General features: G+C 50.1%; 5 protein-coding genes across 5 annotated transcripts; 2 read left to right on the top strand and 3 right to left on the bottom strand.

Moving 5' to 3' along the window:
• Nucleotides 1–3,425: 3,425 nt before the first annotated feature.
• On the bottom strand, nt 3,426–4,151 carry POX_f07424 (uncharacterized protein; the record flags this gene model as incomplete). Its single annotated transcript, XM_050116226.1, has 1 exon — nt 3,426–4,151. One exon carries the CDS (start codon nt 4,149–4,151, stop codon nt 3,426–3,428), a length of 726 nt encoding a protein of 241 aa, XP_049966365.1.
• Nucleotides 4,152–6,574: 2,423 nt separating this feature from the next.
• POX_f07425 (uncharacterized protein) lies at nt 6,575–8,833 on the top strand (the record flags this gene model as incomplete). The annotated part of the gene is made up of 1 exon (XM_050116227.1): nt 6,575–8,833. The coding sequence occupies one exon, from the start codon at nt 6,575–6,577 to the stop codon at nt 8,831–8,833; it is 2,259 nt and encodes a 752-aa protein (XP_049966366.1).
• A 130-nt stretch (nt 8,834–8,963) lies between these two features.
• On the bottom strand, nt 8,964–9,896 carry POX_f07426 (uncharacterized protein; the record flags this gene model as incomplete). The annotated part of the gene is made up of 3 exons (XM_050116228.1): nt 8,964–9,116; nt 9,211–9,581; nt 9,680–9,896. The coding sequence occupies 3 exons, from the start codon at nt 9,894–9,896 to the stop codon at nt 8,964–8,966; spliced, it is 741 nt and encodes a 246-aa protein (XP_049966367.1).
• A 2,805-nt stretch (nt 9,897–12,701) lies between these two features.
• POX_f07427 (uncharacterized protein) lies at nt 12,702–12,881 on the top strand (the record flags this gene model as incomplete). The annotated part of the gene is made up of 1 exon (XM_050116229.1): nt 12,702–12,881. The coding sequence occupies one exon, from the start codon at nt 12,702–12,704 to the stop codon at nt 12,879–12,881; it is 180 nt and encodes a 59-aa protein (XP_049966368.1).
• A 526-nt stretch (nt 12,882–13,407) lies between these two features.
• On the bottom strand, nt 13,408–23,555 carry POX_f07428 (Beauvericin nonribosomal cyclodepsipeptide synthetase BEA1; the record flags this gene model as incomplete). Its single annotated transcript, XM_050116230.1, has 2 exons — nt 13,408–17,301; nt 17,361–23,555. The coding sequence occupies 2 exons, from the start codon at nt 23,553–23,555 to the stop codon at nt 13,408–13,410; spliced, it is 10,089 nt and encodes a 3,362-aa protein (XP_049966369.1).
• Between the last annotated feature and the right edge of the window lie 1,556 nt (nt 23,556–25,111).

Genomic DNA, 25,111 nt, shown 5'->3' on the forward strand with positions numbered 1-25,111 from the left:
AGATGAGACGACCGTTCGGAGCGGAAGATGGAAGCAGTTCTGGGTGGGACGGCTTGTTGTCTGAAAGCAAGGGCGGGGACACCTGTCGCTGAAGGCCCGAGCGGATCGGTGCCTCAGGCACCACAACCTTTCGCTATGAGTGGTTTTAGTCGCCGTTTCCAAAACATACGCCGATTCGATGGTACCTAATGTGCCTCGTCAGTACAGATAAATTGGGTCCATCTTCAAAATCCTCTGCAAGTACAGTCACCATAGCGAGAATACTTTCTCAGTTGCATCACTCGCGAGGTCCGCATTTCGTCCTCCAATAAAGGCCGTTTACTTCGAAGGATAATTATGTTTTGTCATTTCGCTGAGGAAGGTTCACAATAAAGCCAATAGTCAGCGAAGTTCTTTTGAAATGGGGGAAATACGCTTACCTCTATCACTGTCCGTCTGACGAAACACGCTTCGGCATGCTCTAGTCTTGGCTGTTAGACATCATGCAATCATTCCAAGGGACCTCGTGGAAAAATGAAATGACGTACCTGACCTATCTGTGGTAGTCAAGTCCCTTTTTAAGGAATAGGATCTGTGCCAGAGGCAAACTGAAGTGCCATCGCTCACAGAACCCATGGCCAGAGGGTTGACGTAGATCTCCGACACGATATTTATAGACGCGAAGCATTCTTGATCATGGTAGTCTTGGACAGTATCCTCAGTTTTGAACAGGTTAATGGAAAATTGGACGGGAACTGTAGAATGAGCATCCCTGCAGAAAAAATAAGGAGGAGATAATCACTTGCACCAAAAGCAACATACCTTGCCCTCAATTAAAGCTAGTGTTAGAAGTCCCATGGATTATACCCTATGCTTTGTATGCCTCATATTTTAATATTTTTGCCCGTATTTTTTCTTCATCGCCCAATTCTCATGAAAACAATCCTTTATTCAGCAACAACTAAAACACCAATTAATGTATACAAATTAGCTCATGCTTACCTACTGTTTACGCCGCACTTCCCTGGCATTATAGAAATTTCAGCACGGGTACATAGTTTTCAGAACGGAGGTATACCTGATCTTGTAGATCCGTCCATCTCCTCATCTTTCCTACGATCTGTCGACCTCAAAATTTTTTTCAATTAACTAGGGTCAATTATAGGCCTGGAAATTCCCCAATCCATCGACTATTGTTCCACCATTTACTATCGCTCACTAATACATAATTAAAGCCACAGGAAGGCATGTCAGCTATAACAGATCATGTGCCTCATCTTTTGACATGCCAACTTCAACGCTCAGCTTCGCGGAACCGGTTGGAACCGGGTGTTTTCCGAAATAGTAGTGTTCGAGTGGGCCTGCGTTAGCGGCGATGTGCTCTCCACCAGAGCAGTCCTGTAGGACTGGCTGACAAGGTAGCCCACACAGTCACGTTGCTCAATATCAAAGCCTTTGTATTCCGGAGGACAGGTTGGCCCATTTTGGGTTAGGAGTCCCAAATCTCCACTGGGCCCCACTGATCACCGCCAATAAGGCTGAGTGACGTTATTGCTCTCGCTCTTCCCCCAGCATGAATGGGTATTCTGGCGTGTTTTAAACATGGTTGGGAGGGAAAGTGAAGGTCAAATTAGAATCTCTCTGAATAGGCAGCATCTCCCAACTGTTCTGTACCTCGTAGCAGTTGTTCGTGTAAAAATGGGGCTCAGGGGACCGCAGGAAAAGGAGACATGGGAAATTTTGAACCCTCAGATGTTTATTGGGAACCACCATCAATCAAAGCTAATCCTAGAGACACTCCATTCGCTCCACGGAGGGCATGTTGCTGCTCTGGGAACTGTACGAGAGGTTCCAGGAGCAACAAAGTTTCTAGAGTCGACTTGCACGCTCTTAGAGCTAGCGCTATGTACTGCAAGCTCATGTATTCCGTATATCCTTCACATCAATCCCAGGTACACTCGAGGCGGTCCCAGAGGTACTTCAGTCGCCCGGAGATCCGCTGTTGACCTCTTAAGGACGCAGCTTGAGTTTCCAGGAGCAGTAGAGTTACTGGGGCTTGCCAACACGTTCCTGAGTCGATAGGGCTGTGAAGAAAGGAGTGGATCCGTACGTGCAGCAGCCCAAAAGTTTCTTCATCCATATTCTGAAGGAATTCTGTTCCCAGGATCGACGGAAGTGTTTCTGGGAATATGACCTTAGTGTTCCAGGATCAATATGCTTTCCAGGAGGCGGTGTTCATGTTCCCAGAGACAGATTTTACAACCCTAGGAAGATAACCCGCGATCCTGAGAGCTTCAAACCCCTTCCTAGGAGTAACTGTGCCCATCCCGGGATCACAATTTTTTGTATGAGTCTAATAAAGCTTCAGTTCAGTGGCAAACCTAAGACTGCCCCGCATTATTTTAATCCCAGAGGCATTCCACTCAATCTCTGGAGGCGCGGGAAACTGACGCTGATCCCAGAGACAGCCTCATCGGCTCCAGGAACATAAAAGCCAGCCCTATGAGCTTTGTTGCTGTAATACACGTGGATCTGTCCAAGTCGACACATTTGCTTAAGACATCGCTGGCAAGCCTTGGTTTGGTGGCGGATCCGGTCAGTTTATGTCAGCCAATCCCGGATGCCGGCTGGGTATTTTTCCGAAAATGATATGTGGTCGCATTTTCCTCTCATCTAAGAACTGAGTACGCAGTATATTCATGTCGAGTTCGGCTCGCGATTCGCCATCAATTCGTCTTCGGTCGGCTTTTTTGCCCATACACGTCGACTAAGTTTGTTAGCACATGGAACAGCCAGAGAAGAGACCATAAGGAAGGAGAGCTTACCCATAATTCCAGCCACGTGTGTGTGGATTTTTCAACTCCAAACGCACTTTGGCCAGACAGATAAACCTGGACCTCATCCCTTGTCCACGGCACCAGTTCCCCAAAGTGGGTAAGCAGACACATCGCCCAGCCCTCCTAGGGCAGCTTTCCAATGAGCGTAATGAAGCCGCCCGGCCTCTTTCAGAATTTTGTCCTTGGCCCATGGTCCAAGAGGTATTTTTGTACAGCTTTTCATGTGTATCCACAAATCCGGCCTTCTCCATGGCGCCGCGCATCGTTTCCTGGGTTGTGAGCGACCGCCCGGCTCGCACGGAGCAACGAAAAAACATATCACCCCAGCCGGCTATCTTTCTTCAGGGTACCGCAGGACAACACGCCGCTTCGATGCGTTGACTGAAGGAATGGTGGGTGGAAGATATCGCTTCGAAAAGGGTGGTTGTAGATGTATTGTAAAAAGTGGAAACTCGCCGTGGCGCACCCACAACGGGACGGTGTGGGTGGTTGGGCAGAAAGACACGGATACATACCAAGAGGAGGGGATCCTAATTAGGACTAGCGCAGTGCGGTTAACAAAGCCGATATTTTAAGCGGGCTGTCGCAACCCCTCACATGACAACCTACCTAATCTGCCGCTCTTCTCCAAAAGTCGCTGTCATTGTCAATGTCATACTCATCATCGTCGTAATCATCAAAAAGATAATCTTCATCTTCAATATCATCCCAAAATCTGCCGATGTCCCACTCCTCTTCTTCCGCTGGCTCCACTCCGTTGAGTTTCCATCCTTGACTCTCCATTTCCCTTCGAATATCTGAGCTTGGACCTTCCCCATAAACCTCGATGACAACTTCTTGGAGAGACGAAATTTTTCTGAAGTGAGCATCCACCAATGCTAATGCCTTAGCACAAATCTTAGAACTGTCAAATGAATCCAGCTGGTATTCCACAGCATTTGTGCTATCTGCGGCTGTTATGAGCTTTTTTAGGTTGGTACAGCGTGATTGGATCTTTTCCAGGATATGAACGCTGTGTTCGCCCAGGCTGACCTCGTCTTCAAGATCGTGAAGCTCAGGAAAGTCGATGCGGATACATTGAAGGTGAGATGCGTTGATAAAACCAATTGTAACAAGAAATTCAGGTATACGGCAAGGTTCCCATGTGAGGTCAAAGCAGTTATGGCCATATAGTAGTGACCCTGCCTCATGTAAGATGGCCGAATTCGTGGAGAGGAGATTGAGTTCTAGCTCATGATCTCCATTCCAGGGATCAATAGGCTCTCTGCGTATAAGGAGATATTTGTATATCTCATTACGAAGTTCGGCAGGAAGACTCAGGAGGCTCGCTGGCATCTTTCCGATTGCGACTCCATAAATGTTGGATGGTGTTGTGAATAACTTAAGACCGTCGTTGAGGGTGGTGAGGTCAAGGAAGTCACGACTCGAGAGGTATTAATCACGTGTTTAGATTCATACGTCACGACTCGTGACTCACGACTTAACCTCACATGATAGGTACAAGAAGCTAGTCTTTTCATATTGTCGCATCAAAATACATAATACTGAAATTTGGGTTGTGAAGCTATCTGCGGCCCTGCCCACCACTTCTGGGAACATTCAAACTAGAGTTCCAGGAGCAATATACCTCCCAGGAGAGGTTATTCATGACTGATTGATTTATTCATAGGCTGTCCCAGCCGCCCTAAGGCAGCTATGCAACGTCCATCTATAAGTACAGTCGATTGCCGAGCTGATTGCTCTATGTGTCCCGACATGTGTATCGAGTATCGCTTTCCCCGGTCGCACTCCAAGTCTAAAAGGCTCTCTGTCGTGTTTGCATGTCTCTCAGGCTAGGTCCCACTCGTTTCTCATCGCTCGGCGAATGGTGGACTTGGCGGTTGCTGTGAGTGTTCGCAGGGAGTCTGGTTCTGGTATCGGTTCAGCGTTCGCTCTTGCGTTCGGATCAACCCCTCCGGGGATCGAGTGGAGTGTCTCTGAGATTGCTACCGCCTTGGGGTTTCCAATAAACATCCGCGGGTTCACGGTTTATTCGGAGTAATGCTAATTTGAGCTTCACATTCCTGCCCGGCCCGTCTCTAAAACACGTTGAGACATCAGTATACGTTGAGACCGAGCCAGAGCAATGACATCACTCAACCTTATTCGTGGTGATCATTGGGGCTCTGTGGAGATTCAGACTCCTAAGTCAAAATCGACCCTACGCCCTCAAGAATGCAAGGGCATTGAACAACGTGACTGCGCGGTCTACCATGTCGGTGGAGAGCACATCACCGCTAACGTAGACCCACTCGAACACTAGTAATTCGTACAATCGGTTCGGCAAAGCTGAGCGTTGAAGTCGGCATGTCAAAAGATGAGGCATCCAATCCATTGTAGCTAGGATACCTACCTGGGCTTTAATTAAGCATTAGTGGATGGTAGTCAACAGTGGAACTTGATATAGTCAATGCATCAGAGAAATTTTGAGGCATATGATAAGCTAGTTGGCTCATTTTTCTTGAGGCTGATGGAATTAGAGGAAAAACATATCTCCGTTCAGAATATTATGCATATGTGCTGATATTCCCTTAATGCCAAAAAGTGCGGTCTAAAGAGTGGATAAAGATAAGGTGTTCGAGTGCGTTTAGCTGGCAGCCCACTTGATACAGAATAAAGGATCTTTTTGGCGGGAGTCTACAATGAAGAATGAGGGCATGAGTATTAAAATATGAGGCATCTAATGCGGCGGACATAACCCCTCGGGTATCTATACAAGCTTCAAATGAAGGCAATGAAGGGTCTTTTTTTGATGTCAGTGATTATCTCCTCGGTGCTTTTGATGTATTTCTGCGGGGATCCTTGATTTTACCAGTACACTTTGCCATCAACCTGCCCAAAATTGCTGATACTGTCAGAGACCACCAGGACCAAGCAAGGCTTGCCCCTATAAATACCTCATAGATGTCGGCCCTCCAAGCATTTTCTAGCTCAGGATCATTGCAGGTTAACGACCTAGATAGGTCATGATAGACCTACAGGTCTACAAGGCTAGGAAGCAATCTGGAGGCGAGACGACTGGGATTGGGAAGTCTATCTCAGGAAGGAAGAAGAGAGAGGGAAAACCCACGAGCGGGAGAAAAACCCTCAAGGCACGTGACTGCTGCTGGGCCTAGCAAACATCTGGAGAGGGCAAACTCTCTCAGGTCAGGTACGTTTTTTTACCTTTCCATGAGATGAGTGCATAAGGTCTAACCCTCAAAGCCTAGAGCATACAGAAGCGTTTCGCAGACAGACGAACAACCAGAGATGTAAGCCTATTCTTTCATCACAGCGACTTTCGCTGACTAGCTTCGTATTCACTATACTCACAGCCGCATCACGCAACATATCTTATGCGCGGGGCGGTTTTGACAGGGTAACGGAAAGCAGGGCCTTGCGACTGTCGCAATTGAGATAATGATCCCATACACAGTGACTGCACTTTAATGAATTGCTCCAAGAAGAACTCCAATTCACTGACGAGGCCAGTCTAAGCACCACAATTGAATCGACACACGGAGTACAGTCTGGAACCAGGAACTTAAAAAGTCAGCCGAAAGGTCAATGCGTGTTAGTGCCTGAGGCAGCAAAAACCCGACCCACAGGGTAAGTTGGTAAACATCCAGGTGCGCATTCCCTTGTAACACTTGGTTCCACGTGTCAGACAGCGGCCGCTTTGCTCCGTTGACTTCGATTCCCGGTCATTCGATTATCTGCTGAAACTGCTTTCGACAAGGATGGAAGAAACAATCGCCGAGTTACGACGCCAACTTGAAGAAGAGAGAAAAGCGCGAGAAGACGCAGAGCGCCGAGAAGAGGAGGAGAGACAGGCGCGAGAAGAAGAGAGACAGGCGCGAGAAGAGGCAGAAGAGCAACTGCAACCCAACACACTACTACGCCTCCTCGATCGCTGCCACCATTCTCTGTCCCAAGCGATCAAAGTTGAGACGGATGCGACCCTCACGACCCAGGGCGACGCGACCGACCCAGTAAACCGACTCTACCCCAAGCACATCATCCCTTGGCTTGACTTCCCCGAACTACAGGAACAAGTGTGGGGGAAATTCGACCGCACCGCCTTTAGCTTGCGCCCACTATTCCCTTCTGATACCCAAATCGATTATGTCGTTACGAATATCCAGAACGGGCCGATCTATTCGGAAGCGTCACTTCGGACTTTTGAGCGAGACACGGTGGATAACTTTGTCGAAAAGGTCATTAAGGCTTTGCGAGACGATGGACCTCTTCGACGTGAGTTTGGAATCCAAGGCCGAGTCACCTTCTACGATCGCGCAAACCCATCGGAAACCTCGCTGGAGAACAGCCTGGAGCAAGTGAACCTTCAGGACGCGCGGACACCCCAACGACCGACGAACACTAGGCATGGAAGAGGCAGAGGAAGGGAGAGAGGAGCGGCGCAGGGACAGAAGAGGGATGGCACTGCACGAAGACGCAATCGGCGTGCCGATCAGTTCTGCGTGCACCTTGTGGCTGATGAACGACAAATACCGGTGTATGCGGTGGAGTTCAAAGCGCCGCACAAGGTGACAATCCCCGAATTAGTGGCGGGTCTACACCAGATGGATCTGGCTCGCGATGTCATCGACCAAGAAGGCGACACATTTGAATTTTATTCCACCCGCCTTGTCGCCGCCGTGGTCACTCAAATATTCTCATACATGATCGACAGTGGAGTTCGATACGGCTACATCTGCACAGGGGAGGCCTTTGTTTTCCTACATATCCCGGAAGATGACCCCACGGTTGTTCAATATTTCTTGTGTATTCCAAATCAAGACGTGCAGCCGGACGATGAATTGCGCCTCCACCGGACCGCCATCGGGCAGGTGCTTGCGTTCACTCTTCAAGCGCTGGCCGCAGAAGCTCCCTCTCAAGAGTGGCACGATGTGGCACACGACAAGCTAACGACCTGGGAGGTCGAATATCTCGACGTGTTGAAGGAAATTCCCGAAACTTTTCGTAAAGATCCGAGGTCCTCTAATTATCGGCCCTCGCATTGGAAACGAGATCGGAAAGTACACAACACACGCTCTCGCGCTCGCTGTCAGCCAGACGCACCTACACCAAGGCAATTGTCGCCCGAAGGCAGCGGCAGCGATCAAGAATCGCAATCGCCATCCGCCGCCGCAGCGTCGCGTAGCCGATTGAGCCGTAGCCGAGGTAGCAACCATCAGTCAACTAAGGGGAGCGAAAGGACACGAGCCGGCCGGGACAAAAAACAGAATTCTCGGAAAGACGGGCATTCTACACGACCATACTGCACTATTGCCTGCATCCGTGGCATGGTCAACCGTGAACCTCTGGATAAAAAATGCCCCAACTGGAAACTCCACGGTGGTCAGAGACACTCTATGGGGCCGCAAGAGTTCACACTCCAGCTTCACCGTCAACTTGTTCGAAATCGAGACCTGGGCTTTGAACAATTGCACATCTGTGGTCGAACAGGCTACCTCATGAAAGGCACGCTCCTTTCACGCGGATACACTGTGATCATAAAGGCTACGACTATGGAGAAGCAGCATCGCCTCCAAGCGGAAGCTGACAATTATCACCGTCTCGGGAGCTTGCAAGGACAACACATCCCTGTCTGCCTTGGGGAATTTAAGCCTCGCATTGCATATTGGTACCACGGCGAATTGATGGCCCAGATGATGGTCTTGAGCTGGTCTGGAACGCGGCTTCAGCATGTCATCAATGATCAGAATTCCAGATTCTTTCGCCAAGAGCGAGAGAAAGCACTGGCTGTGCTCCGGTCGCGCGGAGTTATCCACGGCGACAGTGAGTGGCGTAATATGTTATGGGATGACCTGGGCGGCAGTTTGTTTGTCGTTGACTTGGAGGATGTGAAATGGTTGAAGCGCCCTCGGGCCCTTGAACCCACGTCTGGTAATACACGGCGCAATCATTGCGCCAGAGCAAGGAAATATAAGCACGGCTTGAAAAGGGTGGAATTCTGCGATATGGTAGTGCCTTAATGTTCTCGCTGTTCACTTGAAGACAATGCAAAGCATTACGCCACAAATCCTCGATACCTCTTTGTCTGAAACTGTGTTCTCCACAGGACTGAGCAATGGAATTTTCCACATGACTTTCCCAGGTATGCTGCTAGAGACACATCCCGTCCACCATCCCCTGTCGACCGAACTCCTTCGAAAATTCCTTATTCGATTCCGCAGCAGCTAACTCCAAGTATTTGTAGTTCACCTGATTGACGTCAACCTCAGCGAGAGCGTGTGCAATTGCTGCAATGTTTTTGATCTAGTTCACGATTTGTCAGTACGAGAGCCGTCCAGGGCAGCGCTCCGTCACCTATCTCTCGTCCATTCAGAGCTAGAGACTCCAATCGTCGGACGTCGTGCTCCTCCACAAGCGCTGGTCCCTGCATCGTACATGCCTTGGACAGAAAAGTCGACCAGAGGTCTCTGCGAAACTCTTTCGTCAAGACTTTATACTTGACGATTAAACGGATCCGACTAAGGGTTGCATCATCAAATTGAATACCCCGATGCGAAGTCAAGAACAGGTCTCCTTGGTAATATTCTAGCTTTCGGAGAAACACGGTCGCCAGGCGGTTGTGAGTATCAGGGTAAGATGTACGCTGCTCCATGAACGCATCTGCCTCATCCAAGAGGAGCACGGCTTTGAAGTGTTTAGCGATCTTGAATACAGTTTCAAGTTGTTGCTCAAGCGCATTGGAATCTCCGTGGTCGACAATGAGCTCGCCTGCGGATATCTGGGAAAGTTAGTGAGGCCACAATCTGCGCCACAACTGGCTCGTACCGAATAGAGAGGCAGCTGGAAATATTCCGAGGCTGCTTAACCGTGAACGTCTTTCCGACGCCGGGCCTCAATAGTCGCGATCGGCTTTGACCCTCGGAACTTTGGCACACGCAGAAAGATTCCGGCCTCGCCGAACTTGACGCCGTCGTAATCAGGAAATCGGCATTCGAGATTAAACCACGTCTCGCCATTTTGGGTTCTTTCTTCTGAATTTGACACATCGCGGCTCTTTTGTGCCAATGCATGTAGTATAAACATGGCAACCAGGCTTGAGAAGCGCCCAAAGAAGGTCATAAGTAATATGATCGTGCTGCAATATTGACGAGAGACGCTGAGAGATAGCTGCATATGCCTGCTTGAGGTGGTCAATGAGCAAACGGAGATCCTGCGACGCGGCCGATCTGTGGTCCGAACTGTTGTCCGTGTTCTCCGCGCATCTGTCAAGCTCTGGGAGGAAATGAAAAAATAAGTTTTGCTCGATCTAAATCCACTTCAGCGTTGTCATTGGAAATAAGACTCTCTCTCAATTACCGACGGCTTGTCTTCCATCAGACTAATGGCATTGACATCGTGCAGCACCACACGCAGGATGTCACGCAGGTCTTCCGATTTAATGTGTATGTACGGCATCACCTACTCGGAATTCCGGTCTAATAATACTATTAGTATGGTTCGGTCTTTTAGGTAAAGGTATTATGTACCAACACGTTCACGGACAACGAATGTATATTGAGCATAGTCGTCAACACCACCGCTGATCTCCACCGGTTCGGTGATCGTGTGTTTACATGCTTCTTTGTCCCAGCTATACCGGCGTCAAATATTTTCTGAAAGGTAAAGAGACGGAAGGAAGGGAGTTGATTGGATCAGAGGGCTTAGCGGGCGACATACATTTGAGAGGGGGCATGACTCCATTCGTCACTCCTGGACTTCCAATGCTCTATTGCGGAGCTCATACTTTCTAAATTTTGGATCCCTTGAACTTAATATCTTCCGCTGCTCAATCACAATCATGTTTCCACTATCTATCATCTACTGTTCTTGACAGGTACAGAGGAAATTCAGTAACGAGAAAAAAAAGTGTTTCCAGTATCCTCGTAAATCGCACCTGTGCGTAGGGTTCTCCACACCCTGTATCCTTCACTGCAATATCCTCCGCGACGAAGAGGACGGTCTCTGAATACGAACTCACGAATGTATCCACCAGGATGCTCATCGTATTCCATATTTCCCTTTCGATCAAACCATTTTAGCCCCCCGGAGAAGTGGACAAATTTCCTTTGCATATCCTATATGACGAGCTCGTTCCCGAGAGCGCACCGGTTCCCCAGAAGAATCCAACAAGTTAAGACGGGTGGTCTCTGACATTCGTTACGCCGCTATCCATAGAATTATGCAAGACCGCCCTAGCTTTTACCAGAAGCTTAATGCTACGGCCGAGCTTGCAGGGTACACTGGAGGAGGTCAGTGGGCAAAAATGCTGGCGCATCTTCGGAAGGTCGTAAGCGCCTTTTTGACAAAGATAGATGATCAGTTCTTTCGGCTCAAGGAAAATATCCAATGGCAGATGCAACTTTGCCGTTCCTATCCGCAGAAGCGCAGATTGAAGCATTAGATCGGTTTGCTTCCCAAGGCGGCAAAGAGGGTAAATGCACGTCACGAACGGACTCTCTACATCCAAGTCCAAAATTTTATCCGAAGCGAATCACAAGTATAGATATGTCGTCGTTCGACAGTTGTTTAGATGTTTTCTTCAGGTTTACGGTCATTGTAGTTATCATAATTGTCTCCCAATGATCCTTTCTAGCGATTTTTAAGTCTTCAAAGCTAGCGTGCCTCTTATCAGGGAGCTGTTCTATTAGCATTATGGAATGCAGAGTTTATGAGAAAACTATTTCAGACTAGCTCTAGCTGATGCAGCCAAAGTACCGGCCCGTCCATTAGATCCACCGGGTAGGAGGACTCCAAACTCTCGAAACACTCCACTGCCGCTTCTATTCCTGCTCTGCCTGAACCTCGTGCACTCTTGACCGATCTAGCGTAGTGCGTAGCTTGTGGATTGCTTGCTGGACATGTTTATTCCTAACCGGGCTGACCTCGGGCTCACAATAGTAGTGCAGTGTTATATCCTGTGCTGCTTCAACTACATCAAGAAGAACCTGGTGTAGATTCTCAAAACAAGCCCGGTAGAATTGATTTTCAGTTTCTTGCTGATCTCGCTGGCGTAACGTTTCCTCCCTCAACTCTGAAAGCGAAAGTCGATTTTGGGACTTTGAACTTTGTATACGGGTCCGGGTGGTCTCTAGAGCAATAGTCGAACCTCGGGCCACAGCGATCTGATGGTCCAAGGAGTTTATTTCAGGAAGATAATGTCGGATTGGAAGAATAATTGGCATCAATTTCCACGACAGAGCATCCTGAGGAGCTTCTGGTGGCCGGCCGTAGATACTTGAAGCGTCATCTTGTTACCCGGTGCCGACCGGTCACTGTGAGTTAGAACGTCCCGGGCCGATACTTGCCTGCTACCCTAACTTCAAATCTCAAGACCTGATCTCTTAATCGTACCGTTGCTTCGCAAAGCCTTACTGCGGGCTGGATCCTGTTGAGTGTCTTGCAAGACGTGCCAGAGGTGCGCGCCAAGTAGGTCAATCACTAAGTGTTACCACTGAGTGAATCCCCTACCTGTAGGTCGGGTTGTCTTAAAGTTGAACTGCGAAGTGCAAAATGCTCAAGGTAGTAACCAAGTAACTGTGCGATTAATCGCGAAGAACTAAATGCATGATGCTCAAAGAGTGCCTTTGTATATCCAGTCCTTCCTATCACTGATAGGATATAGTCACGTGAGAGCTTACCGCGCTCTAACATTTAAGGTGTAATTTTTCTTCGAATGTTTCATATGGACGGTTAACGCCATTTCCCCTTAATAGGCTATCATATGCATACACTTTCCTCATCTCCATCTACCGTCGCTACCTGGCGCAGCTATCCAAGGCACAGTGCTGGCGATCTCGGGGTACTACTTATGTCCAGTGCCCATCGTGCGATCGACATGCTTCAGCACTTATGGGATCAAATGCTAGATGGTCGAGAGAGATCTCGGAGAGAGGCGCTAACTCCTTTGACAACACCCCTGGGCTTTACATGGATGACGAGGCTGAAGCTCAGACACTGCTTCGCGGTGACACCCACGAAGCAGCAAAGCAGAAGACCGGTCCTATCAAGTCGACCAATGATGCTGTCTAGTGTCGATGTGTTTTTAGCAGTGACACTGGGGTTGCGTTGTCTCGCGAGAGGCGACAGGGCGGGTTTGATGCCAACCTTGGAAGATTAAGCTGATGCGTTTATGATTGAAATTAAACATTGCTAGTTTTTTAGGGGTTTCTCATTCTGAGTTAAGAGTCTTTTTTTTCTGACAGAACTTGTTATACAAATGTGCCATGAAATATTTGAATAGGATTGTTGAATTTCAAATGGTCAAATAGTGCAAACAACGTCCAAAGTAACGTCTACTAGCTCATTGAACCCTTGAAGGAAGTTCTTTCATACATTGAAAGCTAATATATTTAAACGACATTCTGTACATGAAATTGACGATATGGACGAAGCTAGAGTAAAAACGAAAGAATGCAGATGTTGATAAAGGTTCGCTGAAGTAGTTCGTATTTCCCAATAAACGCCCAAAAAAAAATAAGATGCAACATGACCGGGATGCAGAGACCGCTTGTCTTGGTAATCATCCTAGGCTGTTTGAATATGGAAATGGCGTACATCAAGCTTTTTGGAAAACCATCACATGTGTTCCAGCATCCTCATCTGAGAGTCCAGTTGTTCCATAAACTCGTTCGTGTGCAACACAGACGAGGCCAGCCCCTTCCGCCATCTGCTTGAAATGTTGAGGATACGTTTTCTGTTCCACTTCGTAGTCGAGGCCGGCTATGAGGGCTTGTAATTCCAACCACTGAAGTCGCCAAAACGCGAGTTTTGGATCCGATACCTTAGTTGTGAATCCACGCTGCTCCGTTCGGGAAAGCAGTTCTCTGCACAGGGCTTCTGCATCATCAACACCACCGATATCAGCATGAAATTTGGCATGTGGAATGGTGTGGTTGTAATCGTCGACGAAGTCCCGTTCCGACGGGGTAAGCATTTCCCTTTCTGCTCCCGACCAGGGGAAACATAACGGGGTCATATATGCCAGATGGTGTCGAAGCAAATTAAGCATTCGTTCTGTCCGCGTCGTAAATGGAGAGATCATTTCGTCGGCGATACACCAATATCCTCCAGGTCGCAACCACTCTATGCTGCGCTGAAGGAATGCGTCTGTGTTGAAATGATGAGATGCGCCCGTCGACATAATGTAATCAACTCCTTCGGGTTCCACCGGTAGATTCAGGAAGTCTTCTTGAAGGCATTTGACTCTAGAATTGTTTCTGAAATGGTCTTTGAGATATTGAAAAGCAACGTCACTGGGCTCAATTGCCAGAATTTCGGTATGCGGCATTAGCTCACAGAATGCAAGAAGGTTGCTGCCGGGACCCGGTCCAACATCCATGGCACGTGAAGAAGGTTTCGTAATAAACTTGGTGACCATTGTAGCTAAGGCTACCGTTTGGCGAAAATAGGCGGGGTGAACCAGCTCAAAGAAATTGTAATCGTCAACGTTGATTCTTTTCTCGAATGTTGCTGCTGCGTTCTTGGTGGTTCCGTTGAGATCAATAAAAGCACCGGCCTTTTGTTGAGAGCTTCTGATGGCCTGTGCGGGCAAAGTCGGCGTTCCTTGGTGGGTCAAGATCTCTGCTGCTAGGGAGGCTAACAGCATACTGTCACCCTGAGCAATGGATAAGAGCTTTGCCATGGCTTTGTTAGCTTCCTGAGGGGCTATCAAATGGAGAGATCGATTATCGAGTTCGTATGCGAGTCGATACAACGTTTGTGCAGTAGGTTTGGGATGGGTCAGCAAATCCGAAACTGCGTCTAGAAGACCACTGTAGGACGATTTGTAAGAGTTGTATCGCCGGGCGGAAAGCATAATAAGCACGGGTTCGTCATTCTGCAACCAGTAACACTGGACAGCCCAATGATACGGACCAGTGAGTGCCTTTGCTAATCCTTGAGCCGCGAGAGCTCGAAGTGAGACCGCGTCCAGGTCGTGATTGGTGGTAAAGATAACTTTCTCGGCAGCAATACCATTGCTGATTCCAATGAGTGATTGACGAATTTGTTCAGACAAATCATCCGATGACAACATGTCTACATTGATGATCTTGCTTCCCCTGTGAATCGCCACAGCTGGAGAATTTCTTCCAAGCGGATGGAGGTTTGGAACACACTGCTGATTTATAGCCTTGCTGAGTTCTCCTAATGCATTTCCCTCAAACAGAGTGTGATGGGTTGTGCTAACATGGTGTACCTGCAACAGCGGATAGTTGTTGGCCCACCATTGAGAAACCCCAGATTTCAGTGTGTCATTTGTTGAAACATAGAGACCCCTTCCGCGGTATTTCGGCTGTCCCCTCAGGCTCAGCATCAGCGGGCCAAGCTTTGTGAAGTGTTGCTGAACGTACACCCTTTGGTCATGCCCGAAAAGCTGAAGACCATGTTGGAGCTCGTCATCAATGGCAGTGGGATCCAGCTTGCTAATATCTGTGACTTCGTAGATCCCAGGATCTAGCAAAACGACGGATTTTAGATTCGCAGCGTGCCATTCACACCACATTGAAGCCATCTTTAAGGCGATCAAAGCTCCGGAAGAGTATCCACCGAGAATCACGCAGTGATCTGACGGCACGTGTTCCTTGAGAGCTGTGAGATAAAAGACTGCCCAGTCATATACTGTCTGCGGCCCTTGTGGCCGCCCAAAGAAAGGATCGTGTACAATCAAGACATTGAGGGCGTCATGCAACATGGGAACCAGTCCTGCGAAGACACTTCCTAATCCCCAGAAGCCGTGTATCAGAATCAAAGTCGTACGGTTGTTGTCCCGGGCGTGCAGCTCTAGGTACGAATGTGACATTCCAGGATCAAAGCCATTAGTAGCTCGGAGATTGATCTCCTGGCACAATTCTTCTGGACTGGAGTGCCGATAGAGGTCGCGGAGAATTAGATTGCAATGCAAGCGTGTGTTGATTCTAGAGAGTAGGCGTGTGGCCATGAGAGAGTGGCCGCCGACATCGAAGAAGTTATCTGTGATGCCAATCTCGAAGCCTAAAACCCCGGCGAATTCTTCACAGATGGCCCGCTCCTTGTCGGTTCGGGGAGGAACTACCCGGCGAGAATCTTGGACTGTGGCTGTGTTCGTCATTAATGCCGCAAGCGCTCGCCGGTCAACCTTTCCGTTCGCATTGAGAGGCATCTCATCCAAGACCCTAATCCGTGACGGAATCATGTACGCTGGTAGCACAGCACGTAGGGCGTTACGAAGTAGCGTTTCCAGGTCTTGGTATAGTCCGAAACCAACCTGCGGTATCGTCAAATATTGCTCTGCAGTAATCCGACGTGTATCGGCAGAGTATACTGAGGTATTGTAGCGGTGGACAGTAACAAATGCGACCAGTTCAACATCACCTTCCAGCTCTCGGGCCATGGCGGCGGCATCGCTGACCAAATCCTCTCGTAGTAAAGAGTCCTCCACTTCTGCCAGCTCGACACGGTGCCCGCGTATCTTGACCTGGTGGTCCATACGCCCGAAGAACTCGAGCTCGCCGTCAGTAGGCCGATAACGCACACGGTCTCCAGTTCGATAAACTCGTATGAGCTGTCCGTTGATTTCAAGATGAACGAATCTGTCAGTATCTAGTGCCGGATCGGTGTATCCTCGAGCCAATCCATCACCGGTTACGACAAGTTCGCCCATCACGCCAAGCGGGACAAGTCGATGCTGCGGATCCATGACAAATGCACCAGAATTGCTGATTGCACGACCAATAGGAACTCCGTTGACATTGTTTCCATGACGCGGGATAACGTAGAATGTGCTTGAGGTTGTGTTTTCGGTAGGCCCATATGCATTGATGAACTTCCCTTGAATAAACATCCTTGCCTCGGTGGCATCACGATGGTCCAAACGGTCGCCCGCCGAAACAAGGGTAGTGATTCCAGTAAGGAGATTGGGAATGTGCCTAAGGAATTGCTTCAGCAGAGCTGGTGTGAACATAGCAGCCTTGACTCCCTGTTCCTTTAAGACACGACCCAAGGCATGGACATCCAAAAGAGTTCTATGATCAATACAGACCAGCGTGCCGCCGTTGAGGAGCGCCATATATATTTCCCACGTCGCATTATCAAACGCAATGTTGGTGATATGGGCTATGGGAACGGCTGCTTGAGCTTGTGTCATCACGTTGGTGTTTTTGACCAGCCGTACAATACCGCGGTGCTCTACCATCACTCCCTTGGGCCGGCCGGTCGACCCCGAGGTAAACATGACGTACGCGAGGCTTGTTGCGGACGGTTCGGGGCGCACAATGTTATTGGTGCTGGTGGCTCTGCCAGGGTGGTCGAGGGTGTTCGCAATAGGGAGAAACTCGACATCGGTAAGCGTTAAGACTGGGGCCGTCACTCCGGCACCTAGTAGCACGAGCTTGGGACCGACAACGGTGGATAAGATGCTTTCGATACGCCCAGGCGGCACGTTGACATCCAACGGCAGGTAGGCGAGGTTGGCCTTGAGATACCGAGGAAGGCGACGATGGTCTCACACGATCGCGGAGCGAGCACTCCGACCATGGTCTCTGGGCGGAGTTCCTGTCGAGCCAGCCAGTCGGCCAGGCGATCGGATTGAGCGTCCAGTTCCGCGTATGTGAGCTGGGAGGAGGCGTCCTTGACTGCGACCGTGTTGGCCGAGATGGCAGCCTGTTGGCGGAACAGAGCCGGCACGCTAGAATCGCGTGGATAGTCTGTACGGGCCACTTGGGTGAGGCCCATGTCAGCGAGAGCGGCAAGGCCGCGTGTTAACGGCACAGTCGCAATAGAGACGGTCGGGTCTGCGAGACCGCGCTCGAGGATCTCGAAGAAGACGGAAGTTATGCAGTGGATCGACGAGGCGTCGAAAAGATCAGTCGCGAACAGGACTTGACCGCGTACGCAATCGTTTTGTTGGAAGAAATTGAACTCGAGGTCAAACCTGGACGTCTTTGTTTCTCCTACAGAGTGTGTCTCCAACCCACGAATCTGAAAGTTGTTGATATTTTCCTGGGCGTTAAAGGAGATGATATTTTGGACGAGAGGATTTCGAGAAAGATCGCGAGGCCCTGGTCGACATTCTGCGACGATTCGATCGAACGGTACGTCTTGATGTGCGGCCGCTTCTGCGGTTGTGAGCAAAACTTGTCGGACAAGAGCTTGGAAGGATTCATCTTTAACCGTCGTCCTGATGCATTGTAAATTAACAAAGAAGCCGATGATGTCTTCTAGCTCTTGTCGATTGCGACCGTTACTTAAAGTCCCGATTGTGGCATCTTCAGCGCCCGTGAGGCGGTAGTGCGTCGCCCTGAAGGCAGCGAGAAGCACCGCAAATGGCGTAGCCTGCGTCTTCTTGCAGAATTGCTCGAGGCTGCGGTACAGCACACCTTCGATTGCGACCTCATGCACCTCGGCCACGCCGGACAGCGCGGTAGGTCGAGGCTTATCATTCAGGAACTCAGCTGGCTGGCTCCCATCCAGCTGCCGCTTCCAGTACTCTAGCTGCCGTTGGTGTTCAATTGTCTGCTCCGTTTGCTTCTGCCATACCGCAAAGTCCTTGTATTGAATAGGCAGGGGATGCACCTGTGACAGCGGATCTTGGCCACGGACAGCGGCCGAGTAGAATTTCGACAGCTCACGCTGGAGAATGTCTAGCGACCATCCATCGGAGATAATGTGGTGCATGACTATGGAGAGGACGTGATCGTCCTCGGCAAGACGGAAGATCGCGGTCCTCCATCCGGGCTCGGTCTCGAGCTTGAAGGGGGTGGTATGTTCCTGATGGAGGGTTTGTGTCAGGGTCTCCCAGCTACCGCCGGGTATCGGGATGACCCTTGCCTGCTTAGGCGCGAACTCGTGGATGACCTGCAGGTCCACACCATCTCGGTGCATGAAGGTGGTCCGTAGCGGCTCGTGGCGTTCCTCGAGGGCCAGTAACGCCACGTTCAGCGCATCTAGATGGAGTGGCCCGCGTAGACGCGTGGCAAGGGGCACCAGATACCACGTTGATTCTGGATACAAGCGATCGATGAACCAGAGACGGCCTTGTGCGAACGACTGCTCTACTGGTCCGTCGACGTGACTTCGCGGAATAGAGATGTACTTTGTTTCTCCAAGTGATTGACCCGCTTTTGCGGCCAAATCTGCCACGATTGGGCACGCGAACACATCTCTGACGGTGAGGGAAACGTCTAGCCGTCGGTTGATCCGCGATACCACGCGAGTGGCCATAAGCGAGTGACCGCCGAGATCGAAGAAGTTGTCTGTTAGGCCAACCTCCATCCCTAGAACATGGGCAAACTCTTCACATAGCGCTCGCTCTACGGGCGTCTGCGCCGGGACAATGCTGCGCGGGCCCTTGTTCTCCGAGAGGGTGAGTGCGAGCTGTTGCAATGCGCGGCGGTCGACCTTCCCATTTGGATTTAGCGGCATGCTGTCCAGAACGGTGATCCGCGACGGGATCATGTATGACGGCAACGTGGCCTGTAGAGCACATCGTAGGTAGGATTCAATCTTTTGGGTCTCTTGCCGCCGTAGTGGTCGATTCGTGAATGAGCCTGCGGGCCTGCCTTGGTGGTCCGTCTGGAATTGGAATAATGGACGCTGGCCTTCTACACGGTGGAAAATGGCGTCAAGGGCGCCCCGTAGCGAACTTTGACGAGCCCAGCTGAGCTCGACGCGAAACCCTGCTGCCTCCGCTAGCTCCGATATATCATAGGCCGATAGCGCAGGGCAGCATCGCGCTGATGCGCGAACTGCTGCCAGCCAGTCTGCTTGGTCCTCCGCTGTTTCATCGTTCACGCCATCGTCCAGCACTTGTGCTAAATGCCGTTCAAGGACAGTCTTGCTGTAAGGGATGTTACTCACAGCTACAAGGTCCGATGCTGAGGAGTCGTGTAAGAGGCGTAGGAGTCCCGTGCGGTTAAGGTGTTCAGCTTGGAAGTCAGTCCACATTCCACTGCTAATATCACGGACTAGTCGGGGTGGCCCATCATAGCGCCTTAAATATATCACAGCAGCGAAGCGATAGCAGCTCAACTCATTCGTTGCTTTCATTCGTTTCGGTAGAATCTCGACATGCTCAATTCGATCGGGGAAGCGGCTCAGTAGGCTTGTGAAAAAGCCCGGGTCAATGAGCAGCTCTTCCTCGGTCTCCTCAATCGTCGCCATATTGCGCCGCATATCCGACTTTGTAGCTCTGTCACCTAGAGTGTGTAGGGACTTGCTGACTTTGAATTCTCGATATAAGGCAAGGGAGCGTATATCGCCGAAAAATATGCGCTCTACGGTCTTTAGCCGAAGAATACTCTCCACCGTGTTGAGGAGATATTGGGCGCTAGAGAAGTACTGTGCCACCGAATTGACAATCACGAGATTGGGAGACACCAGGGGGCCTAGTTTCCCAATATCTGCAGCCGTACCAACTCTAATGTCGACTTTTTCTGCAAGGCTAGGATCGGCGCTAGCGACGTTGGCGACGAAGGAGACGGCCGCTGCAGACGGGTCAAGCCCAACATAACATTGAAGGTGTTCTGCGAGGTTGAACAGGATCATGCCAGTGCCTGTTCCGATTTCGAGGACGTTTTCCAGTGGCCCGGTCGCCTGAATGGCTGCAATGGTCTCGTCTAGCCACTCATTCATCTGGGCCCGGTCGATCGGCTCTCCATCGTACATCGACTTCCAACCCATGAAGTCTCTACCAAGACGGTTGGTTGTGATGGTATCAATTTTCGCATAAGTGCGGTTATCGAAGAGGCTCGTCCATGCCCGGATTTGCTCTCCCTCATCATTTTTCCCGCAAACATTCTCCTCCTGTTCTGGCTGCAAGGATGCCACTTCCCAGTCGATGGTGACGAAGCTGATTAATTCTGATTCTGTACCCCGTACTGCGTGGGCTAGAACAACAGCATCTTTGACCAGACAATCGTTTACCAATGTATGCTCCACCTCGCCCATTTCGATGCGGTGACCACGGATCTTGACCTGATAGTCCATGCGCCCGAAAAATTCAAGCTGAGCGTCACGCGGTCGGTATCGGCCGCGGTCCCCAGTGCGATATGCCTTCACTCGTCTTTCGTTGACCTCAATATGTTGAAATCGTCCCTGATCCAGACTCGCATCGGTATAACCCCGGGCTACTCCGTCACCTATGAGAACAATTTCTCCCATCACTCCTAACGGCACGACCTGCTGCCTTGGGTCCATGACCAGTACCCCAGAGTTACTTATCGTACGACCAATCGGGACGTTGTCCACAATCGCATCGCGTCTTGAGATGCGATATATAGCAGTATAGCCCGTGTTCTCTGTATTGCCGTAACAGTTCAGAACACTGCCTTTAACCAATCGTTGTGCGTTAAAGGCATCCTGGGTCCTGAATATCTCGCCTCCGATAATCAAAACATCCAATGCGCGAAGTGCGGAGGGCATTTCATCAATCAATTGCCTCAGGAGGGAAGGGGCGCAGTACATGGCAGTGATTCCTTCTCCCAGGAATACCCGGCTCAGACAGACTGGGTCCAGCACTGTCATATGATCAATGCAGATAACCGTGCCGCCGTTGAGGAGGGCTGCATAGATCTCCCATGTCGCTGCGTCAAAGGCCAGATTGGCAATATGGGCTATGGGAACGGCTGCTTGAGCTTGTGTCATCACGTTGGTGTTTTTGACCAGCCGTACAATACCGCGGTGCTCTACCATCACTCCCTTGGGCCGGCCGGTCGACCCCGAGGTAAACATGACGTACGCGAGGCTTGTTGCGGACGGTTCGGGGCGCACAATGTTATTGGTGCTGGTGGCTCTGCCAGGGTGGTCGAGGGTGTTCGCAATAGGGAGAAACTCGACATCGGTAAGCGTTAAGACTGGGGCCGTCACTCCGGCACCTAGTAGCACGAGCTTGGGACCGACAACGGTGGATAAGATGCTTTCGATACGCCCAGGCGGCACGTTGACATCCAACGGCAGGTAGGCGAGGTTGGCCTTGAGGATACCAAGGAAGGCGACGATGGTCTCACACGATCGCGGAGCGAGCACTCCGACCATGGTCTCTGGGCGGAGTTCCTGTCGAGCCAGCCAGTCGGCCAGGCGATCGGATTGAGCGTCCAGTTCCGCGTATGTGAGCTGGGAGGAGGCGTCCTTGACTGCGACCGTGTTGGCCGAGATGGCAGCCTGTTGGCGGAACAGAGCCGGCACGCTAGAATCGCGTGGATAGTCTGTACGGGCCACTTGGGTGAGGCCCATGTCAGCGAGAGCGGCAAGGCCGCGTGTTAACGGCACAGTCGCAATAGAGACGGTCGGGTCTGCGAGACCGCGCTCGAGGATCTCGAAGAAGACGGAAGTCATGCAGTGGATCGACGAGGCGTCGAAAAGCTCGTTCGAAAACATAACATAACCATGCATATGGCTATCTTGTTGAAAAAAGTGAAACTCAAGATCAAATCTAGACGTTCGTGTCTCGCCTACCGACTCCGTATCAAGCCCGGCAAGTCCAAGTTTACCAATGTTCTGTTGAGAGTGGACGGCAAACACAGATTGTACCAATGGATTACGCGACAAATCCCGGGCGCCTGGCCGGAGTTCCGCAACAATCCTCTCGAAGGGTACATCTTGATGCGCGGCTGCTTCTGCAGTAGTAGACAGGACTCTTTGAACCAAGGTTTCGAATGTTTCCTCCTCTACCGTGACACGGATGCATTGAAGGTTGACGAAGAATCCAATGATGTTCTCTAGTTCTTGTCGATTCCGGTTCGCGACCGGCGTACCGATCGTGGCATCTTCAGCGCCCGTGAGGCGGTAGTGCGTCGCCCTGAAGGCAGCGAGAAGCACCGCAAATGGCGTAGCCTGCGTCTTCTTGCAGAATTGCTCGAGGCTGCGGTACAGCACACCTTCGATTGCGACCTCATGCACCTCGGCCACGCCGGACAGCGCGGTAGGTCGAGGCTTATCATTCAGGAACTCAGCTGGCTGGCTCCCATCCAGCTGCCGCTTCCAGTACTCTAGCTGCCGTTGGTGTTCAATTGTCTGCTCCGTTTGCTTCTGCCATACCGCAAAGTCCTTGTATTGAATAGGCAGGGGATGCACCTGTGACAGCGGATCTTGGCCACGGACAGCGGCCGAGTAGAATTTCGACAGCTCACGCTGGAGAATGTCTAGCGACCATCCATCGGAGATAATGTGGTGCATGACTATGGAGAGGACGTGATCGTCCTCGGCAAGACGGAAGATCGCGGTCCTCCATCCGGGCTCGGTCTCGAGCTTGAAGGGGGTGGTATGTTCCTGATGGAGGGTTTGTGTCAGGGTCTCCCAGCTACCGCCGGGTATCGGGATGACCCTTGCCTGCTTAGGCGCGAACTCGTGGATGACCTGCAGGTCCACACCATCTCGGTGCATGAAGGTGGTCCGCAGCGGCTCGTGGCGTTCCTCGAGGGCCAGTAACGCCACGTTCAGCGCATCTAGATGGAGTGGCCCGCGTAGACGCGTGGCAAGGGGCACCAGATACCACGTTGATTCTGGATACAAGCGATCGATGAACCAGAGACGGCCTTGCGCGAACGACTGCTCTACTGGTCCGTCGACGTGACTTCGCGGAATAGAGATGTACTTTGTTTCTTGAACCGACTGGTTGACCTCGCGAAATGAATGGTTGAGCAGCCGGTCATCGTCATCGCTAATTCCCAGGTTAACAAAGCTACTTGGAGGCTGTAAATGAGAACCTTGGCCTTCCTCGATCTTCAGCATGATGCCAATCTAAGCGGTCTGACTTCGTTTCTGAGATTTGAAAATTGAAATATATTGAAGATTTTTAAGTCGTTGTACCCCCCTATTCCTGGGCTCACATCTCCCGCTTTATATATTCGCATGAATACCCTAGTATTGCCCCCAATTCCTGTTCATCTTCTCCCTTGTCTACAAAAGTACCGACTCATTTCTTTGAACATCGCGATGGTATTTTTCTCTGTGGGGTCGCCATTCGCACTTCAGTGGAGATTACCCACTGACCAACCGCATTTGACCTTTTTAGCCCCATCGTACAGCAATAATACACCACCAACCGTTAGCGCCGCTGTGCCCAGCTGCACTCACGCCATTGCGGAGAATTCCGCTATCACTCTACTCACCCGAATAATTGTTTGGAACGCCTAACTGTGTAACACCCAATCACCACTCCCCTGAACAAATCGAACATCTGATGATCGTTAAGTTTGTGCAATCGGCCGATTGTCGTCTATGGGTAAAGAATGGACATGGAAACCCAAATTTGTGCAGTGATCGACTCAAGTCTTTGAACCTATATTAAGTGACAATACTTACCACCGAAGTCTTTTATCGACCCAAACTATCGGCATTACTGATTCCATAAAAATCCTCGAGCCTTAGAGCTCGCGGAGAATTTTGCATTAGACCTAATGGCATACCATTTCTTTTTGCAATAGAAGCTAGCAGTGATCGTACAGATCTCTATAGTATCCTGACCTTGCCCCCGTAAAACTCTTATCCAATAGTGGTCTCCCCAAGTGCACAGTTTCTCTTATGATAATCGTCCCCTTAAAACAAATCTTCTTTGTGCCACTTTTGCCGCGGGGGTTTTTACTTCTAAATTTCGCTGCTATCGGGATGCGACCACTCCTGCACATGCATTGGCTAGTAGCCTTAAGCAAGAAATATCATTGTTAGTTCATTTTAGCACCATGCCTCCACATTGATAATCCTCCGTGACACCAGAGTAACATCACCAGTATTATTACCTCGTTTCTCTCCTAAATACTAGGCCTTTCTGGTGTAATAAAAAATTGAGCTTCTTTTGAGACGTTAGAGTAATGAGAACATTAACCCAAAATGCTCCATAGCTTGCATTCTCAGATTTTGCCGTCATTTCTTAAGTTACCAACCCAAAAAAGTCTAGTTAATGGCCACTCTATATTATCGGATAATATCGCTATATGAATCATTGACTAAAATCAGTATCTGTAGCTCGGTAGGCATGGGATATTGACACAGACAATAAAATCCAGGGTAGTGTCATGCAAAGACAATGTCCGGTCACTTTTGTGCAGCGGTTAAATCCAGTCACATATGCATGGTCAAGCACATTGTTCGGCAAAGATATTGAAATCTGATACAACATCACGAAGCGATGTTTTTTAATTTACACGTGGATGAGAGGCGTAGTGCAAATAGCAGGATGGAATAGGGGCACGGTCTGTGATCGTTATCGTTACCGCCCCTACATGAGGCTATGTTCGGTTCTGGCATCTCCGCCGCGCAATATGCCCGATCATGCATATGTGATTGAG

The sequence above is a fragment of the Penicillium oxalicum genome, chromosome VI (assembly GCF_001723175.1).
Source record: "Penicillium oxalicum strain HP7-1 chromosome VI, whole genome shotgun sequence".
NCBI classification, from domain to species: Eukaryota; Fungi; Ascomycota; class Eurotiomycetes; order Eurotiales; family Aspergillaceae; genus Penicillium; species Penicillium oxalicum.